Raw genomic sequence first — 22,888 nt, 5'->3', positions numbered from 1 at the left:
AAAGGGAAATTAAAATATAAAATTATGTTGCATGAATAATGAATAACTCATAAAACAATATTAGATATTTTGAAAGTAATATGTACTCATATTGCCTATATATTGCGCCAGGTTACATGATATTATAAAAAATAAAATCTGTCAAAATACAGTGCTAAACCTAGTTTTAAAATACGTCTTGTTTTATTTATTGGAGCAGTGAGGGTTAGTAAAATTAACATTTAAAAAAAAAAAAAAAAAATGGTTTTTATTTTTCTAAAAATATTTTTAAAATATATACCATTTAAAATAATACATTAAGTATAATTTAAAATTATGAAAATTTAACCAAAATTGATTATGTCAAAATGCATATTATATTTTAAGATTTAAAATGACTACTTATAATTATACTACTTTAGGATTACGTTTACTATAATATCAAGTTTAAATAGAAAACAATTCAAGTACATGAGTATTTTAAATATATAATAAGCGGTCATTAAACTAGCACAAACTAGAGATTTGTCATAATTAAAAAATAAATAAATAATAACTAAATGTGATTTTTCAGTAATTTTATTGAAATTATTATTTTCCTTAATGCATGGTGAAAGTACTATACAATAATACGTGTTTGTGGAGTTCAGTTAGATTTTTTTATATCAGCTCGTAAATATCCATGAATTTCTGAATTTTATATGTATGTTTATATATGATATATTATACTATAATGTATATACACTACCCGAGTATATAAACGTTATTATTTAACTACGCGTGTATAAGTGTATATTATATAGATAAATACATTTTTGTGTGGTGTAATACACGAGTGCTGTGGTCCATGTAAGCGATTATAGTTCGTTTTACCGATCTGCCAATAAATTTCCCGTTCGATTTTGAGTATGTGAAAGAACATTTGGATCCGAGCCAGTTTTGCGGCCAGCGTGAGTGGCGTCAAATTTTGCACGTTTCTAATGTTGAGCTCCGCCCCGATCTCGTAGGCCATGTCGAACGTCGACTGCCGGAAACACACGTGCATAAATATAATATTATTATGGGATATAATTTTCCGGTCAATTATGAATTATGATTTATGATAATATACTTTAACATTTAATATAATTGTAATACTTGGATAATGTCTGACTTTAATATGGAGATATATTGTATACTATGTTTTTTTAACCAGGTCCATGAAAAATTAATCAGAGATAATAGATAATTTATCAGTAAATCACGAATTCGAACAATGTTGTGTTTGTGCATGCATATGACAACATAAAACTAGGAGATACCGAAAATAAAACCGTATCTTAGAAATGAATATGCATATTATATTATATGTGGTGAACAAGGCAGTCCTAAAAGTAGATCCTTATTATTCTGAGTAAGTAGATGAATTTAAACACCTAGAAGTTAATATAAACATTAAAAATAACATGCATAATTAAATATAGTTTAGTATAAGTGCTGCAAACGGTGTTTATTTTATTTTAAACAAAATATTTAGTTCTAAGTGGGACTATCCAAAACTAAAAAAGAAAAAAATGTACATTTGCTATCTTAATATGGTAGTAATGTAGACATATTATGATACATGATCCATTGCATAGGAGAACAACAATTAATTATTTAATAATTAATAATTAGTATTGTTTCTGAAAGAAAAATTTTCTGAAAAATTCACGAGCCTGTGTGAAATTAAAATGGAAAAGACAAGAGACGAAATAAGCGATCAAAGAAAAGACCTATCAGTGGTTAGATATAGCGAAGAAAGATATATCAAAATTATCAACGGGTCAATGGAAATGGATAATCCATTAGACCGGAATAGAAGTGAAGTTCGGCGGGAAAGTGTAACCTAATAGTCTGTAGGAATAAGAAAAAAACAATTTCAATGACATTAAATACCGATCGTGTAACGATTAAATTATGGTAAAAATATAACAGCATATGTGTGTATATATTAAAACAACGAGAAAGAAAATGCAATTAATAATAATCAGAGAGAAAAAGAAAGATACTAGTTGAAATGTCAATTATTTTTTAGCAAATTAGTAAATCTAAGAATATACAATTATCGAAATAATTTTCTTTTTCTAGTGAATTCGACTTTACAAATATCATTATGTAAATGTTTGATTTTTTTTTTTTAAAGTAAATTAATGAGGATTATTTTAACACCGACAGCACCAGTTTGCCAGCAGGTGTAACAAATCTGCTACTCATTAAGGATCCGTGTAAAACCCGAGTATCTATAAGTGTCCTTTCTGGTAATTCTTTGCAGTAAATAACGGGTGCCGTGACTGAAATCTATTTATTATTTAATATATCACATTATTATTATCACGATAGTATGCGTGCGAAGTGCGCTCGCCATTTTTTGAAATTGCTTCTCTCCTTACCACTGCTATACCGCTGTCAGATCTCCTACTTCCAATGTACTATACAAAATAATATATCGAAAATACTGGCACGTCCCGTCTTGGACCCGTCTCCGCCGTGTAGGAATTTCGTGTTACATTTTTTTTCTCGCGATTTTTACATTATCCATTACATCTTGTTTTTCTCGGTGGCTAATATTTTTCACACGTTGCGGGCAATAACAAGGTATGTTGTATAGATATAATATATAATGTTTGATTCTCAATTACTAGTATATCATCTATTTCCAATTAATCAACAATTAGTTGTTTCTGTGTACTTCTGATACCTTCAGAAATTTTTAAAACTTCTTTCATCTTTAACTGACATTTTGGACATTGTCTGTTCTTGATCACCATGTCACATCGCTCGCATGCGCTATTATACTTAGTTTTCACCTAACATTCTTTCTGATTTTTTTTCTTTTTGCTCGGCTCTTAAAAGTTTTAGAGGAAAGGTTTCTGATTTGTAAGAGCCCTAGCTCATATTGTTGTGCCCAAATTTCAGAAAATACTTTTTATCTATAAAAATCTCATAAAAAAAAAAAAACACACACACACACTTTCAGCCTTTTTCGAATTTTGCTATTGCATTATTTTTAAAACCCTGTTATAATATGATGGTTTCATGATAATGGAAGACTCTTATTGAAAACGTATCAGCGTATATATATGTAAGATAGGATGCAATATGCAATCCTTGTGGGAGTGTACACAATAACTTCTTAAAGTTTCATGGTGGTTGAATAAATAATGTAGAAATGCATAAAAGACAAAGACAAACAACAGGTATACTATACATTATAATATATATATATATATATATTTATAGTATTATAATTTTTATGTTTAAATTAAATGTTTGTAGATAGCTTTAACCGTAATGAATAATATGGGTTATGGCTGATACGTAAAGATTGCCTTGAACTTAAAAGTATAGAGTTTTGTAATTTTAATATGTATATAGTCATTGTACGCAGACAATTGACATGACACATGAATAATAGTATATAACTAAATATTATATTTTGTTGTGGTCTTGCGAGATTTGTTTAGTGAGAATATAAAACACGATTTCGACCGAAAAAAAGTTTTATAATGGTTTTCATGTAGGTACTTGTATTTATAATACATGATATTTTAGAAAAATGAGTTTATAAAATCGCCAGAATATTTTCGTATAAGTATTTGATGCGATCAGAATTAGTTTTACGAACTTTATACGTTCACCGTGAAATGTTAATACTGCATGTGTTGCACCACGAATCAAAAGTAAAACTATACGGTGAATACGTTTATTCTAGTATTGTTAGAACGCGTTTATTGTAAATTCTTGTAACTAAATTTACTGACTGCAAATGCCAACTTACTATACGTTAAAAATAAAACTATCGATCGTCGCATGTATTTCCGTTGTCCATTGTTTGTGTTTTAACTTTATGCTAAGTCGGATTTTCGGTTATTTATTATCTACAGGTATGGTGCAATATATTTTACACAGTGTGATATTATACAAAGAGGGTGGATGATGTGCAGCGATATATTTTCAGTGCGCTGAAGTATTTTAGGGGGTTTTTTTTTTGGCCGTAGTTTATCCACACGATTTAGGTTACGACAACGAGACGAGTACAAAATAATAATGATTACGCTTATTGTGATGGCTACGGCTTGGAGAGAAGGTTATGTGTGGTCAGGAAGGATCGATGAAAAGCGTGAAGTAAAATGAGTCCTATTTGGCTATGGGGGAATTCGGGTGTAATAAACACGTGGAACATAAATCGGTCAAAATTAGTTATATATATATATAGCATACATTATACACATGGGTAACACCCATTCATTTCAAATTAATTCTGGACGTTTCTTTCACAATCCGTTTTTATCAAAAACTAAATAGGTTTGATTCTCGTTGTCGTCGAAAAAAGTTAATGAACCAATGATATTAATTTTATGCGATGCATAAATGTATCACGTGTAATGAGTTATGATATATAAATATTTATCTAATAGGCCTTTAGAATGTGTGAAAATCGCGAAAACCTTGCACAATGATACTTCCCTCTTATTATTTTAATATGCTCTTATTGAATGAATTTTTCCTTTTTAAAACTCCACAAAAACCTTATTATATTATCTATACAATTCCCAATGGCGTATTGTAAATAAATTAGATTGGAAATAAATTAAATTATTATAATACTAGTAAGATATTAAAATTGTCTACAAAAATAAAACAAGTATATAATTTGAGGATTCTATCATGTACATAAAATATAGGTAAAATAATATACATAATGTAAGTTTAAGTACTATAAACCATATGCGAGAACGAAAGTTGTTAAGTAATAATAATACGTTCTACAATAAATACAAGATGACCGTTACAAAATGAATAAATATAAAATGTATGACAGAATAGTTATCGATTAGCTAAAGAAGTCTTTTATAAGAATATAACATTGCGTGCTTACTAATTCCGCGTACTCTCTCGACCTACAGCGCTATAAATCACCATGAAAATAATAGTAATTCTGTATAGATACGCTTCAACAGTTATTTTTGAAAAATTCCGAATATTTTCAAAAAAAAAATATAATTATAATTAACATGTACTTCAATATTAAAAAAATAATATAAATAAAATTCATCATCAATAATTGTATCATTATAAATTTGCTAGTTAAAACTAGAGTAGTCACTGTATCATTGTCTCTTATGATACTTTACCACTGGATATTTCCCATAAAATCTTTCATTACCCCGAATTATAACTATCCCGTACTCATAAAAAAAATAATTATATATAAACAGCAGAAATAAACATAAACAATGGTAATATTAGTTATCAGTTTATTTTAATTATATGTATTTTAAAAACTATATTTTAATCTTATGATCGTCGAAATGAGATTTATTTAAATTAATTATTTACATGTATGGCTGTATTTTATTTTTATAAAATAAATTCATATATATAGTTTAACTTAGTAATACTTACGAATATCTGCATGGAATTAAACTACATAACTATAATTATATATATAACTACATTTTGTACTGTGAACTAATACTTGACTTAAACCTAATACTTCAATCTGATAATATACTAACATATATTTTTTTAAACTAAACTGTAATTTAATTATAAAATACATTTCTGTTTAAAATTTGTTAGTTATTTAAAAATTAGAAAAATTTTATTGGTGTGTACTGTGTATATATACGTATATTCGTGTCATGTGATATAATAGGTATACATTTTTGTTGTATATTATTTCTTATATTGATTGACTTACGATTTTTTCGTAAATCACGAGCATGTGCAAAACCGTATTGCCATTGGTGTCCTGGTTGTTGGGATCGGCGCCTCTCGCCAACATCAAACGGTAACTCTCTTCTTGACCGAGACAGGCTGCAAACGACAGCGGATATTCGCCCCAATATACGTACCTGTGGTTTGGAAAAGTCATTTATTTTGTAACAGTATACAGCGCGTGCATGTGTTTGTTGATGTATCTTTTGCATTCGCGTGCTTTTGATTTTTAAAACAATGAAGTTTGATGTATTACATTTTTAAGAAGCTCAGATGGATACATATATCGCATATATATAATACTATGATATAAATATATATACATGTTTGCTATATGTGTATTCGAGACAGACTAGAGGAGTGATTCCATTTGTGTATCACGTGTAAAACTGTGGTGATTACTTCAGCTCTGTATACAGGTTGTTTACCCTTCGTAATTGGTGTCGGGACACAGGTTCACCCATTCGTGGTCGAGTGAATCCGAACGTGAAGCCTTTTGATCTTCTGTACTCATGAAGTTCCCAAAACACCGTTCGTTAAGGTTAGCTCCGCTGTCCATCAGCACCTTCACCATGGCTGGATCTTCGTTGACAATGGCCATGTGCAACACGCTCTCTCCTGGTCCCAGAAATTGATTTAAGAACTACATTAGTGGTGTACAATATTTGTTCAGTCTCACGGTGACAAAATATACAATAAATTTTAATGTATATATTATATAGTATATACATATACAAAGTAGTCCATCATAAGAAACACGTGGATTTTAATTGATTATCACCGTGGATGGGCATTGATGAGTTAAAAAGTTAAAATTAAATTAACTTTTTAACTCAATTATAGTTATTTTTGAGTTTTCAATAATTTAAGTACTATCTTAGTTTAATTCTTTTTTAATTAATGTAAAATTAACTAATTACATTTTCATTAATTTATTTTGTTTTAAATTTTATTTCATTTTACTATATTTCAATCGATTTCGTTTTTATGTCAAAAATATTTTGAATTAGTTTGGTGGTGTGAATCGTATTTTTATTAATGATAAAAAATTTAACTATTTATTATATAGTTGCTATATAATTTTGAGTTTTTAAAATGATTAAGTAAAATAAAAAAGTGTTATATAAAAAAAAAAAAAAAAAAATAAAAAAAAATAATAATAAATATTTTTTAAATCAATATTAAGTTAAAAAATTGTGTATTTACTTTTAATTTTTAACTTTTTCTTATTAATGAATATTAACTTAACTAAACTCAAAATCTATCAAAAATCCGGTACTAAACATCTCATTTAAAAGTAAATACGAGTATCCTATTTCAATTATCTCTTTAAATTAATATATATTTTTTAATCTATTAGTTATATATATATATGTGATTTATACATGTTATGCATGAAGTTAGTTGCAATTTTATCATATTATTTTCGAAGGCTATTACTAATATAGTAATATAAAACAAATACAACTCGAAAATCAATATGCCAGAATTTTAGATACAATACAGAATATAGAAATAATAATGTATTTATTTTTCTTTTAACCGATTCTAATGATTTAATTCGAGATTAGTCGATTAATCGTTCGATCATAACTCACCGTAATACTCATCAATCATGTAAATGTCGTTTACAAGTTTTGGATAGAAATGCAACAGTCTTTTGGCCAAGTCAGCGTGTATAGATGTAGCGTTGAGCAAACATAGATGTAATGCCGTTTCACCGACTGTGCCTCTTTCCTTCAGATCCCAGCACACTTCCCGGTACTGCACTTCTCCTGCAGATGAAAAGTTTCCAAATAGTTTTGGGGGGAATGAGCAACAAAGACACGGTGCACTTACCCAGTTTTTCCAGTTCTTCGATGGTGGGAATGTCTTTTTCGATGTCGTAATCATTGGCGTCTTCCATGTTCTTTAATGGTGGAAGCTATGCAGTAACAAACAAATCACATTAGTAACAGATATTATTTTGGAGAGACTTTATAAGATATCTAATAAATCCCAGCAGTAAGATCCAATTTGCGGTGGGATTAATATACAACTGGGAAAACAAAGAAAAATCAGATTGACTTGGTTGCTAAATGCGTTTACATGAAAGATCCGATGGAATTAAATTACGGCTAACTTATTTGAAAAGTTTTGACTGAAACGTTCTATAAATGGAACAAACGGCCGAAAAATAGTAATTTCGGTAGATGCGCATTATCCATTACATTGTAAAATAATATACAATGCGTATACCACTATTATTTTAATTTTGTATAATTTTAGAAATAAAACAAATACAGCTAATCGACTAGATTTATTTATTAAAAAAATTAGAGCTATAATATAGAATGATTATTACTTAGATCGAGATAATAGCCATTAAGATTTATTTTATATTGTAAACTTTTATAAATTTAAAATGATAGTCTTTATTCATAATAAATTATGTTGATCAGACATATTAGATGATATTAATAAAGCAACACCATTTTTATCATCAGCTAACACGGCGTGGTTTTATATTAGTTAAAATATTAAAAACGAAAAACTATACGAATAGAAAATACGCTCAATTTTATATTGATATTGTTTTACTTCATCAAAGAGCTTTTCGCACATAATATAACCAAATTATTCGTAGGTACATAATATGATCAAATTATGTGTCCATTACCTTTAATGAGGTTTAAAATAAGATAATAATATACTTAACCTTCTACTAAATACAAATGTATTTGGTCAGTTAAGTACGTAGGCACAGCGTTTGATGATGAGCCTTTGAACTTGAATTTTGTTTAATTTCAAGTTATTATGCGTTGTTCGAAATAATATTATAACTTCGTAAATTTGGGTATATTATATTATTTTTGTATATTTAATATTTAACTTGACTTAGCGAAATCAAGTTACTTTAAATTAGAATAATATACCATATACATTTAAATCATGATAGTTGTTTATGGACATATACAATGCGTTCACGGTAAGAGGTACCACTAAACGTTTTAGTTGAATGATATTGTTTTAGTTGTATTGGAATGGGGTTTTCGGGGAATAAAAGACTATACTCAAATACGGATTTTTAGATAAGTCTAAAATTTTTAATTTTTTCGATACGTGCATGCGCGATACAGCTTACTCTTTTTAAATGGCAACACCAATTTATTCAACAGATTTAGATAGAATATTTATTTATAAATACAATTTTTCTTTAAAAGTATTTAAAAAATTGGCAAATTTATAATATGTTGAAATTTTAACTATTTTCAAATTATACTTGAAAATCAAAATTATATCTTTGATACTATTATATCTCTTGATATAAATATTTGTTTGTAAACAGAGAAGAAATTATTTGTATTATATACACTGTATGCATTATATTTCGTCAGAATCTGTATACATCAATAAACGATGGCAGCAAAAGAGTAGTATTGTTTACACAGATGAGACTCCTCTGCTGTCGGTTTAACAAGAAAAAAAGGTAGATGGCGTTCAATGGTGAACATACAATACCGATACATAATAATATTATTTGTAATGAAATCGCAAGTCCCAAAGGTAATATTTGTACTTATTAGTATGAAATAGACTTAATACGGTAGGATTTTTCTACTTAATACATGGAAAATAACAGCCGTTAATTTATTATTTATGGTATACGTTTTAAATTACAAGCGAAATAAATTACGTTTACTTTATTCGTCGACAGTGACGCTTTAATGGCACATTTTTTCTGCCTCTTCCCCTCCTTCGTGCTAATCTTGCGTTTTAATTTGTTATTCCACTCAGCAGTCTAAATTAGCATTCGGAAGTCGATAAATTTGTCGAAGGAGATAAAAAAAAATAAAAGAACAAATAAAAAAAATCGAAGAACTACGTTTATGCGGTATTTTTTTTATTTATTTATTTTTTTTGTTTTGTTTACCCGTGTTTTTATATGTATGATATTTTGTATAGCACAATATTGTAATAAACTCGCGCGCTCAACACACTGACAGTGTTTCCGAGCGACAGCTACCGAAACTTTCGCCGTGATGTCAAACAGATAATTGAAATAATAATTATTTCGTGAACTGCTTTCAACTCAATTAAATTCGTAATTTTCCAATTAAGTAACGGTATTGTGTTTGTCGCGTGTAAAACATTAGTTTATCGTAAATAATAACGCGTCATCGTTGTTGTATTCTCGACAAAACGCATTGCACATGATATACACAGTATTGTGCAAACAAAAGCTACGGCGTTTTTCACCACCTATAAAATGATAATAATAATATATGTTATGATTATGAATATCGTTTAAGCTGGTCACTGGCGATATACAACTTTTTCCCTCCGCTTTTGCATCACCACGGGCATGTAGTGTATAATATAATATTATAACGTCGTATAGTGCTCCGTCGATTCGACACATTTTCCTGTACACGAATCCTCCTCGCGAAATGTCCTCGAACAACGCATGCAATAATAATACGTACCTATATTGAATATTATGTGTTATGCGACCGCGAATTTATGCTCACGTCGTCGCACACGTATTGCTCCGCGCCACAGTCGTAATATTTAATATCATTATGAGTATATAACCGAATCGTTGGGCGTTTCACATTGATAGCAATATTTAAACGGTGTTGTGTGCTTTCGACGCTTTCCAGAGAATGGTATATTATAATTGTTATTGTTCATCGTTGAGTGCCGTGCCACGCTGCACGTGAAAACGGCGAACTCGTTCGATATTATAATAATGTACCTACAGAGTGATTTATCAAATATGCTCACACCCATTTTGCTGTTTGCTAGTGAATATATTCAAATTCTGATTTTCGAAATTTTTAAATACATTTTAAGACCCTATTTTAAAATTTTTGAGATGAGATTTTTCGTTTTACCCAAGGAGTATTTAATGGAGATGCATACTTCTGTTTTTCGAATGAGAGCTCTTTTTTATACTGTAAATTATTTATAGTACATAATTTTTCTAAAAAGTTCGATGTATCAAAATCGATATTTTGATGAGTAGTTTTTGAGCTATTCCACTTTATGTTCTAAAAATAATAGGTTCGAATGATCTATGAATGAATTGTAATATCAATACAAATGGTTGAGAAAACGTATTATCGTCGTGTTATTGGTCATAATATTACAATCATTATTATTTTACATACAACCATTGATTTTATAATACAAAGTATATTTACAATATGAAACTAATGCTTACTGTCATCAAAAAATTATTGTTGGTTATGTACTGTGAGTGTAGGACGTAGGTATATATATATAAATACAGGATACTGCATATTATATTATTTATATTATTTGTTCACAACGAAATAATTAGCTGCTTAATTAACACGTTTGTATGTATGTACACAGAAATAACATAAAAGTTTAACCGAATTTTAGGGATGGATTCCTTAGGGGCACCATTCCTCTAATTGTTAGGTAACTTCAAGAACACGGTCTAGTAAAGGGTGGTGTTATACGTCAGCTATAAACTGAATAATGTAATAATAATAGCGTGTACATAAGGCGTTAGAAGTATAATATGTGCAATTTAATCTTGCAAAAATGTTTTGATTAAAGTTTATGAGGGTTAAAATGTACTAAATTGGTAGCAAAAATTTTTATATTTCATTGAATATTTATTTATTGGATTTTTCACTAATTGTATGAGTTATTATAATATTAATAGTAATTAAAAATTTATTTTATAACTTTTACAAATAAAGTTAAATAAAATTAAATATTATTAATATTATCGTATTAATATGCATAGATAGTCAATTTTATATCGTACCCAACATCAATATTACATGATCTTATGACCATTGTAAATAAGTTAATGATTATACATTTAACGAGTGTATATTTATTGCAATTTATCACTTTAAAATTAAACGCAATCTTTAAAATCTTTAACCGTCTATTAGTTGTAGAGTTTTTTTGTCCAGCACTATAGTATGTAATACCTAGCTATGGCTAATGCGATTTTTTTTTCACCACCACGATTCTCTGCGTTGAATGTGTGTATTAATTTACGTGCAAAAAAAAAAAAACTCGTTAAAACCACAAACGAAAATATCAAACACCCCTCCAACGACACCACACACGCATAAAACTACGGTAGAGATTTTTTAAACCATTAAAAAGTGAAATCGATCGTTCGGAAACTAGGCGGTAGTTTTATAATATAATATGCCCAAGCGTATTTTTTTGGGGCCAACCCACGCAAGTGTGAATGTTGCTGTCGTCGATTACTGTGGGTAAGTAATATTATAAAATTATTATGGTATATGAAATATCATGTACGACTTTTTTTCTCGTCTTAATCGCAATTTAATTTATATTTTCTTTTAATTTTGTCACCTATTGATTGTTCATGTATTAACATAATGCTTAATGTGACTAAATATGTTCTTTTATGAAAAAAAAGATTCGTTTCCTACTTATTCATTACAGTACTGCATTCATATGACTATATATATATATATATATATATATAAATATACACGTACGATTATATTGTATATTTAATTGTAATATTATAATAATAATTAAAAACATTAACCAAATATTATATAGATAAACGATCTTCAAGAATAAAGATTCTGAAAATCGCTAAGTGGAAATATTTAGATAATTTACATTTTTGTATTAAAGATTTCTAGCACGCAAATATTTGTATGATTTATGTCTAACAAGTTATATCAATGCCTGAAATATTAAAAATTAGATTTGTCCTTATCAAATTTATATACCGATAATCATTTAGTGAATATTCAGTTCACCAAACTATTAAAGATAACTTCTATTTTAATTTTCTAGTTTTTAATAAATAAACATTAATTATGAAATATTATATTTATTTTCAATATACTTTAGTTTATTGTGTTCCACTGTTATGTATTACTATGCAAAAAGACTCGACAAGTAAAAATAAAAAATTAACAAAAATTAAATGTTTGAAAAAACTAGAAAATTAAATGAATAATAAATAATTTAAGATATACTTCATAAAAATTCCCAAAATAATATTTTGAAAAAAATTATTACGTTTTAAATTAATTTACAAAAAAAAAAAAAATATTTGTATTTAAAAAAATTGTAAAAACAAACTACTTACTTGATTTAAATAAAAGTTTTTACCATAAATATTTTTATAAAACTTAGATCAACAACTGGCATTTTTGATTTTTTTTTAAATAAATGATGATTACGTTGGTCATGCTATTTGTTATAAATTACAATATTATAATTAGGCAGTCACGAGCACTTGAACACCTAATGCGAGAGATCCCTCACGGAAAATTTATACCTGCTGGCTGCTGCGATCAATTTGATGGGTATTTGATCGAATGGATATTTAGTGCTTATATGTTAGTTTAACATGCATATCTGTTTTGACTATGGCCTTCCATAAGTAATTAAAAGACTTGTAACAATATCATATTAACCAGGTTTTCGGTAATTCATATGTATATTAATATTTACTATTCGCGGTTTTAGAAGACTGTTTTAATGATGGTATTAATGTTTTATTACAATGTTCGTTAATTATTATAATTATATGTTGTCGGTACATCATTAAAGCAATAAACGTGCATATTTGTTGGATTTACAGAGAATCGTATAGTCTAAAAACTTTGAAAATTTCAAAGTTTGCCGACTGTCAATGTAATTTAACTTAAAATTAAAATATATTTATTTTTCATATTTTGATTAATCTCTAGTTTAATAAAATTTTTGATTTATAAACTATTTTAAAAAATTTTTAAAACTATAAATATATTTTAATTTGTTGTTATTGTACATGTGGAAACCAAAAAAACAATGATTAAAGTATTAATATTTAGTTCATTTTAATACAATTTATCAAATAAAAATTCGTATAGTATTATATACTAGGTATATTTTATAATTATGCATTTTAATTTATTATTGTACACATCGAACCACATTATAATAAATATGTTTTAACAACACGTTAGATTTTGGACCTGAATGTAATTATTAAATTACCTATGAGTGAAAAATGGTATTACTTATTTAAACATCGTCGAATATGTTTACTTGTATATTATAATAATGAATAATTGTATAATTGAAATCGTGGTTCTAACGATACAGTCAAAGGAAATACTTTCAAAAATTTGATTTTTCAGATATAATCAATAAAATGAATTGTATTTTAAAAATTAAAGATAACATTTTCAAAACTAATTTTTTTGAAAATTAAACACACACACAAAGTATAAAATAATGTAATTATCTAGTTTAAAATAAATTAATACATAATTTTATACAGATAAAGAAAACAGATAATTTCCAGTTGGAAATATTAAAAAATTGTACTTAAGTATTTTTGAATTTTTCAAAATTATAAATTGATAGAAAAAGTATTATGGTCAATTATTATTAAATCGTACAATATCGCATTTATAAAGAACTAAAAATGTTATGTTATTTGTTTTATTTGATTTGTAAACAAGTTTCTTCTTTAGGAAGAACTTCTATGTGAAACTTTCAGTAAAGTCTTTTAATGTAAAATAGTGTTTAAGAAATAAAGAAAAATTCAAAGAACCTTCAATTCATAGCTGTGTTTAAATTGTAAAATTCATCAGAATAAGTTAATTTAGATCTTATACTAAATTAATCACACATATTAATCGAGGTTAGTGGTTTTTTAAATATTTAAATTCATGTCAAAACTTTTAAAGTAATATTTCATTTTACATTTTTTATTTTTATTTTTTAATCGTGTTGTATTTTTTTTTTTTTTTTTTTATTAATCTTATATCTACTTTAAAGTTTTAACATGATATAATGCATATACATTAAATATTTATATTTCAGGTGTATTTTTATTATTACAGTACCTAGTCACGAAAAACAAAGTAGTTGTGATGATTGATTTATTTAGTAATACAATAAAATTTGGTACATTATATTATGATATTATATATTATTAATTCAAAACGATATTAAAAAAATATTATGTACACTACAGTTAAGTCTAATATTTATTGTTTATTTTTCCATGATTATAGTAAGTACATAATATTATGTAAGTTATTATGGTCTAAAATGTATGTAGATTTTTTAGTTTTTTTAGTCACTGATAATATTTGTAAAAACTTTTAAATAGTAGGTTTCATACAATTATTGGCAGAACTAGACGGTATCGTATTAAAGTTTAGGTTTTTATTTGTAGTCATTTTTAATGTAATTTAATGTAATAATTGTCGATGCTATTAATAAAAAGGTTAAAAATGTACCTACAATGTTTAATTAATGAGCTATGATATTAGGTTAGTTGGATTATATTGTAAATTGAAATTATATAATGTATCATTTAGTTAAAATGTAATTAATGGTATGGTCCATTTGAGTATGGGTTGTTATTATTCTATAATATAATTGTAGTATAATGTGTGTTACGATTATTATATACCAGATATAAATGGCACTGATTACTGTTTTTTTACAAGGTGATATTTATTTAATTGATATAAAATATTGACTTAATTAATTAATTAATTAATTTTTTTTTAATGCTGCTGATACTAAATGACTTAAAATAGGGCATAATTGTATGAGATACAACTTACTTAAAATGTTAGTTTGAGCCAAATTTAAAATTTACTATGAACAAAAATAGCAAATAGTCAATTTTATTTATTATATATAAAAATAAAAATAAATCTACAAATCTGTATGATATTAATATTATTATTTGTGAAACTGTCTATAACTATCTATTTAAATTATAATTTATAAACAGTTTTAGATTTTGAGTGATATTATATAATTAGTTGGTCATATAGTTGAATATTTTTTTATTTATATATATATTTTACTTAGAATATGACTTTTTGAATAAATGAAGTGACGTATTGGGGAATAATTTATTATCATTATTATTAGTCTACAGTATTTCACAAAATTAATAAATCACACATTACTTAACTAAATCATAAATTGAAAAAGGTTTTAGTAAAATATCCTAAAAATTCATCAACCATAAAATTATCATTAATTTGGATTCGTCTTATAAATAATTTATAAATTACGCCAGAATATCGTAACATGATTTCATAAAAATAATTCATTGATTCCTTCGATGTATTCTATACAGTTAAAACATATTTATATAGGTTTATTTATTTCAACGAAATTAAATTAATGTTAGTGGTATTTTATGAATCATTTTTTTGTTTTGGTTTTATTTTTATTAATTATATTTAAACTTACTAATACTTATTATTATTTATTACCTACATTAGAATTGATAAATTGTTTATTTTTATCAATCACAAGGGACCAGATGTTTAATTATATATTAAAGAGATCGTGTGGAATTAATTACATCGTATGAGTTTGACGAGAGAAATGCATATGTATTTTCATCAAAAATTTTTCTACTTAATATAAGTTAGAATAGTTTGATACTTTTTTTTTTTTAATGAACTAAAATTGAATATTAATCACTCGATAGTAGTTGTCGAACTATAAATATTTTAAGTTCAGACATGCATAAAACGCAGAGAATTAAATACATTATATCATGGCGATAATATATATGTACTTTGTACCACACCTTTTGTTTAAACTTTAAACGTTAATTTAGTGAAATAACTGCATGATAAATATTAAATTACGACACGCCAAAATATTAGGAAATTATTTTCATTTATCAAGAGTTATGTTTGAAAAATCAAAAAGTTTTTACTGTTTTTTTTATAAGCAATATAGTGATAATTTGAGCATTAAAATTGAAACAAACAAATAGGTAAGTTTAATTAAAGAAGTTAAAGAAAATTTAGCAAAAGTATTGCATTACCAAGTATTTAAAACTTCTTTGATATTATAATTATATTCCGTTTCATATAAATTAAATTCTATTTAAGTATTTTAATATACGAGTATAATCACTCACTTTTTTCATAACTTTCGGTATACTTTTTAAACTTATAATATAACTTATGCCATGCTGGGAATAATCAGAAAGCACGGTACGTTGCTAAAAATATCAGTTGGTCATCCATTTGGAACCTTACAGTAACGTTTAGTACTCCCTTGATTTTCAAACAAGGTTATACTTTCAGAATCTTTGATAATATGTATTTTTAAAACCTTAGGACAGTTTTGTTTATGATCTTACATTTGATTGTACAGTATACACCCAAATTGGCCAAACTATACATATATAAATGTACATGTACGCAATTATTTATTATATTACACCATTTTAGTTTAATACATCTTTTACTTTATAATATTTTTTGTAAAACATTAAATGAAAAAAATTAGTACGTGTAAGTTTTAGTTTTTACTTTTACCATATATAACCACTGTCGGCCATTCTAAAGTTTAATGTTGTATTACCAGTTCAAGTGGTATATCGACGACACGTAACTCATCCAAATAAGTGGCAAGTTCGATTTATTTATCCGAAAGTAATATTTTTTTTGCTTCAATAAGATCTTATTCTTTTTTCTATTAATTAGATCACTTTTTAAATTTTTTTATCCACTTTTGTAACGACTTAACTTATGATTATGCGCTCGGTGAAGTTTTTATCCTATAAGAAAATCAATAGATATTTTCATAAAAAACTTCAAAATTTTTATTTAATTTATGAAAAAATATTAAATATAATATTTTATATACATTTCAACATAGATAGGAAATTAATTTTATTTAATTAAATTATTGTACTTATGCAGTTTGTTCCGTTTCAGAAATATGATTAAACATTTTAAACGTTTATCATTTTATTTGCCCCTTTAAACTTTAGTAACCTGGCTAGGCTTTTTTAAAATTGAATTTGTTATTTTTGTAAAATGGTATATGATTGTAAAATAATGCGAAAAAATGGTTTACGCTCTATAAAAGATTTTATTCTCATCTATAAAACCATTGCGATCCACTTGTAACTGAGTTATTAGCTTCCAACATTCCTGGTAATCCTGTGAGGCGCTTAAAATGTAAGTGGTGCTGTAACCTATTAGTTAAATAGTCCATCCTAACCACACCACTGAAATGTTTGAAATTGAAGTCTTTTTCAGTTTTACCAACAGCCAATACACAGTGATTACACTTATAGTGAATATTATTTTTATAGATTATATAATAAAAATAAATAAAATATATTAATTTTGAAATTTTCCACTCACCCATTTCGCCCGAGAACGATCGCGATTTCGTAGTAACACGAGTTTGGCGATCGGTATCATTCTACCTTCACCCTTATTGTACAGCATGGGTTCCACTTGGGTTTTTATCGCGTTATCCAGTTCGGTAAAATTTTTTGTCTGCACAGCTTTTTTCATCAAATCTACTAGGAGACCACAACCTAAAAGGACAAATAAAAATAACCGTTTTTAGATCGTTATTGTATGGGAAAAATAATATCGTACTCGGCGTAACCTAGCGAAGGTCGTACGAAATTCATTTTGATTTTTAAATCGGAAAATGGCTAGAAAGAATTTCGAATTGAATAACGTGTAGACGGAATAGAATTATAAATGGGTAAGTTACGCGTTTTTTCTTCATATTCGATATATGTACATAAAAAAAAAAAAAAATCTAAATATTATACCTTGAAGTTTTATTGAACTATACAATGCGTTATTAAATGAATAAAACTCCAGAATATAATGCTGCCTATAATGCTTACTTATATCTAAGTAAAATAAATAAATGTCGATGACACGAAATGTTTGTACCTGCGAGTATTATATTATTATTATTTGATGTGGATTGAATTTATTTTATCGAAGAATACGATTAGTTTAAGTATAAAATATATATTATTTATTTATACATACACTAAGATGATGGTGAAAATAAAATGGATATTAATGCTTTGCTCAAACAGGTGTGAATTTAAGCCTAAATAAATGGTACGCGTGTAATATAATGGGAAAAGGATAACTAAATTAACATTAATTCTGTTTAAACTTTTCTTTTTAATTTAAATTTAAATTTAATTCATTATAATATATATATATATATATGCAATGTGTGCATGTGTGTGATGATAAATTATTATACGTATAATGCATATGCATCATATAATAATAGTCTATCCAATGTAAAATATACTGTTCTGTGAAACCAGCTGCACCTAACGAAATCGATAAATAAGACATTCAATTTTGTAATAAGTAATCTGTAATTATTGCACTAGGTACAACACAAACCGCACCATTCTGCAGAATTATAATAATTTTTTTTTGCAAGGGTATCGCAGTTCTCAGGATGTTCTCACCCCTTTAAAATATCCGTTTGTCAGATACTGGTGAGAGGCAAACAGAATGGTCAGAGTTCTCGTTTGCCACATCTGTAGAATGCATATACGGTTTTAAACGTTTACCCTTGTATCTTTTTAATCAAAAATTCCGGTTGGGACGGCTTGTTATTATTCTGCAAAGTAAAGGCCGTGCCCTATCATGTTGCATACTGTAATAATATTTATTAATTATTAATAAAGGACTCTGTATCACTATGATTGATTCTTCGAGCTTAGGACGCGATGATGGTTATTATTAAAGGTATTATAATATGTAATTTTGAGAGCTTTTACACTTTGATCAATACATTAAAATCTCTAGTTAAATATAAATAAAATGCCGCATATATGAGAGATCATCACTTGAGAGCGGTAACACATTGATAATAGTTGATAAAATGTATTTCAAGTTGCAAAATAATTTTCACTTAGAAAATTTAGCCAGTATAATTGTTTGACTTCATACATTTATTGTGTTTATTTAGATCATCATTGATCAACATAATTAATATTTATAAATATAGTTAAATATTGTTTATAAATAATTTAGGTTATTATTTGAATTAATATTATACATGTTCATTTTATATTTTTTTTAATTTTCTATCACATAAGAAAAAAAACAGTAACTTCTTTATTTTTATAATTTTTAAGACAATAGATAAATGCGATTTTGCTTAGATGCGATTTTCAGTTATTAATGATATTTTCTTTATGGTCAGTGTTGTGTAAAACGTTCCCTATATATAAATATTCTTAAACCTCTCAATGGTTTATGAAAACAAAACATTATTTTACCGTTTTAAAATATATTATATTTATCTTACTTAAATATTTTATTGTTTATTTTACAATAAACGCCTTAAGTGCTATTATTTATTTACAATAATAATATCTTTGGTACTTATTATTAAATTTGTATACATATGCTTAAGTTATAATAAATTATTTTATATTACTTTATTTTAACTTGAAATTATTTTATATAAAATAGTGTAAATAAATAAAATATTTATGTTTCATATATTTGGAATGTATTCGTAAATAGTTTAAGACTTGAACTTTAAGTAATGATTATAATATGATACTGGTACTAACGATAGTCTTTTAAGAATTATACATTTATTTTCAATTAAACCACTTAAAAATATTATTTTTCATTTAAAGTCCAATTACATAAGAATTATAAAACTCTAAATTTGTTAAATTGTTTTAATTAATTTAAAATAAACACTAAGTGTATAGTTACTAGTTAGCGATTTGTTAAAAATCAAATACAAATTTCCTTTAAAAACTTAATAGCATGGACATATTGTATTTACCATAACACATAATTGGGTATAAATCATAATAATTAATTCCTTTTAAGTTGTACACTATATGCATCTTACAGTGACTAATGAGTTAAGCGATATGTATTAAATTTGTAAGTTTGTTAATAATCTTTATTTATTTTAAAAGTAATTTTGTTGAAACGGAGTAGTTTGAAATAAGTGATTAAAGTGGCAAGATATTTTATGAATCAACATAATTTTGGATTATCGCAAGAAAAGTTTAGAAACCTTTTTACATAAAATGTAATTTTTTAATATATAGAACGGAGCGAATTATTAGATATTAAAATAGTATAAATATATAAAATCTTATATTTTAAATGGATGAATTCTGTACTGAATTAAATTAACAATGCAAAGCGCTAAATAATGATACTAGTTGTTATCCAAATCCAATATTGTGTATTAAATATTATAATATTATGCTATTTCAATGATAAGAAATTGTCTTTGAGTTGTAATTTTTTTTGAATTTTGATTATGGACATATTGAGCATTTGAGTATTAAATCAAACTATTATTAACTTTGTAAAAATATGAAATTATTATTTGTAACTACGCTTACCTAACATGTATTTTAAGAGTTTATAGAACTTAGAATTATAATCTCAGAATATTATTGTAATGTGTCAATGTCTCAAATCAATCTACTAGAGTTTTAAACTTTATATGAAAATAGATACGTAGTTATAGAAATGAACGCATAAAATAATAATGTATTTGATAATATTATTGTGTATATTTTATTGTTTTAAATTGCTGATTTTATTATATATGTGAAAATAATAAATATTTAAACAACAATCACAACATTTTGTGAAAAATAAATTGAAAATGTACTACTTAAAAACGAAAGATTTTTAAATGGTATTGTAATCTAATGTTGTACTTTCAGCAATGATTTAAAAAAAATGATTTTATTTAGGGAAACATAAAATATCGTCTGACATTAAAAAGTAAAATTAATTGAATAATGTTATACGTAATTATGATGTATGTTATTATAAGTTTAAACTTTAGGGTTATGAAGTTATAATATCCTATACTATTTTCTGTATATAACTAAGATAATTTAATAGAATAACGAAACGGAAATGTTAATGTTATATTATTAAAATTGTTATTGGTTTACTATAACTTATCTTTATACTACCTTTATACTACGAAAAAAAAAAATTAAAATACCAATTCTTTAAATTGAACTCTGCTAGTTTTACTGAGGTTTTTGTACATATTTTTTTCGATTATATTAAATCGTCAACAGATACCATACTTTTAATTTACTTTGATTGATATCTATCCCAATCTAACCAATGCATGTGTGTGTGTGTATGTGTTTTTCAATTCGATAGCATTTATTAGGCCACCGATATGTATAATATTATAGTATACGATATAATAGTGTACGTGTAATAATTGTACGTCTATCATGCAATATCTCTTATACAAACCTTTCAAATCGACCAGGTTGTATATCTGCAGCGATGAGGTGTCGACCTGCTTCTTGACGCCACTGGCCACATTGCTCTCGGTGTTACCCATGTTTCAGGGCGATTTTCACGGCGGTGGCGGCGGCGGCGGCGACGAAGACGACTTTTTTGATTATCAATCGGCACGGCGGATATTATGCGCGCGTCCAAGAGCCGCGCTTTCGCGCTCGTCGGCGTCTTCGTCGCCCTGGTCGTTTTCGTCGCGAGATCCTGTCGGCTCGACATGCATGACGTTAATCCGACTTCGCAGCACGGGAAACTACGAACCCCTGTAGCCCCTTTATCGTAAACCCGACCCCCCACCCATACATCGCCTAAAACGTACCGCCTGCCGAGTCAGTGGTTGGAAGGGAAACGGACAAACCTTTGCCTCGGTGCCAGGTGCCGGGCGGCACGTTAACCTGCATCCGTCCGTTGTCGCGCGTGTATATTATACAGAGAGTTTGTAATGAAATCGTTTTGTTTTCGTTGGAATTCGATAAAGCGCGCTGTGGCGGGTATGGTATTGCGCAACGTGTGTACAAGTCTATTGTATATACATCCCAAGGAAAGGTGAGCGCACAACTATAAAATTTTTATGAAATGTAACCGACGAATTTCTTAGTAACTTGTTGGACGTTGATGGATTACTCCCAGACTTTATTGGGAACTGTATTTGCTCCGGGAGAGCTTTTATTGCTTTGTCCAACAACACTCCAACAGCAAAACTTAACGTCAGAGAGATTATATTTCAAATATGTCGTGCACGTTTGTTCGACACCGTTAGACCATTCCAAGAATTTTTCGGACTTAATTTTAATACCGATGGAGCTTTTTAAGTTGTTTGTCTTATTCCGACATCTCTCAATTATATCAGCGAAATTTGAAATTTCCTTTACGATTACCGGATGTACACCATTCATTTTATTATACGCAGGGCGGGCCATTTTTTTTCATGACCATTTAAAGTTTTTCAAACGTGAAATTATGTTGTGTTAACACAAACATAGACTTTTTTTTTGTTCAAGTGTTTACCAAGATCACTTTTAATGAGTTTTAAAAACGTATCGTAATATTTCAAA

General features: G+C 27.0%; 1 protein-coding gene across 1 annotated transcript in view; it reads right to left on the bottom strand.

Annotated features, from left to right (window-relative positions):
• The window catches only part of LOC112604253 (transient receptor potential cation channel subfamily V member 5), a 49,516-nt gene extending 27,521 nt beyond the window's left edge, over positions 1–21,995 (bottom strand). The window contains exons 1-7 of the mRNA XM_025353206.1: positions 21,789–21,995; positions 17,886–18,064; positions 7,561–7,645; positions 7,320–7,496; positions 6,150–6,339; positions 5,705–5,858; positions 853–1,003 (exon numbers count right to left, since the gene is read on the bottom strand). Of these exons, the coding sequence (XP_025208991.1) occupies positions 853–1,003; positions 5,705–5,858; positions 6,150–6,339; positions 7,320–7,496; positions 7,561–7,645; positions 17,886–18,064; positions 21,789–21,879 (1,027 nt within the window). The 5' untranslated portion in view covers positions 21,880–21,995. The remainder of the gene's footprint in view (positions 1–852; positions 1,004–5,704; positions 5,859–6,149; positions 6,340–7,319; positions 7,497–7,560; positions 7,646–17,885; positions 18,065–21,788) is intronic.
• Positions 21,996–22,888: the final 893 nt, after the last annotated feature.

This window comes from Melanaphis sacchari, unplaced genomic scaffold, assembly GCF_002803265.2.
Source record: "Melanaphis sacchari strain LSU unplaced genomic scaffold, SCAv2.0 Contig11_pilon_pilon, whole genome shotgun sequence".
Taxonomy (NCBI): Eukaryota; Metazoa; Arthropoda; class Insecta; order Hemiptera; family Aphididae; genus Melanaphis; species Melanaphis sacchari.
Note: the sequence above shows the minus strand (reverse complement) of the source record. Positions and strands in the feature narration are given on the sequence as shown.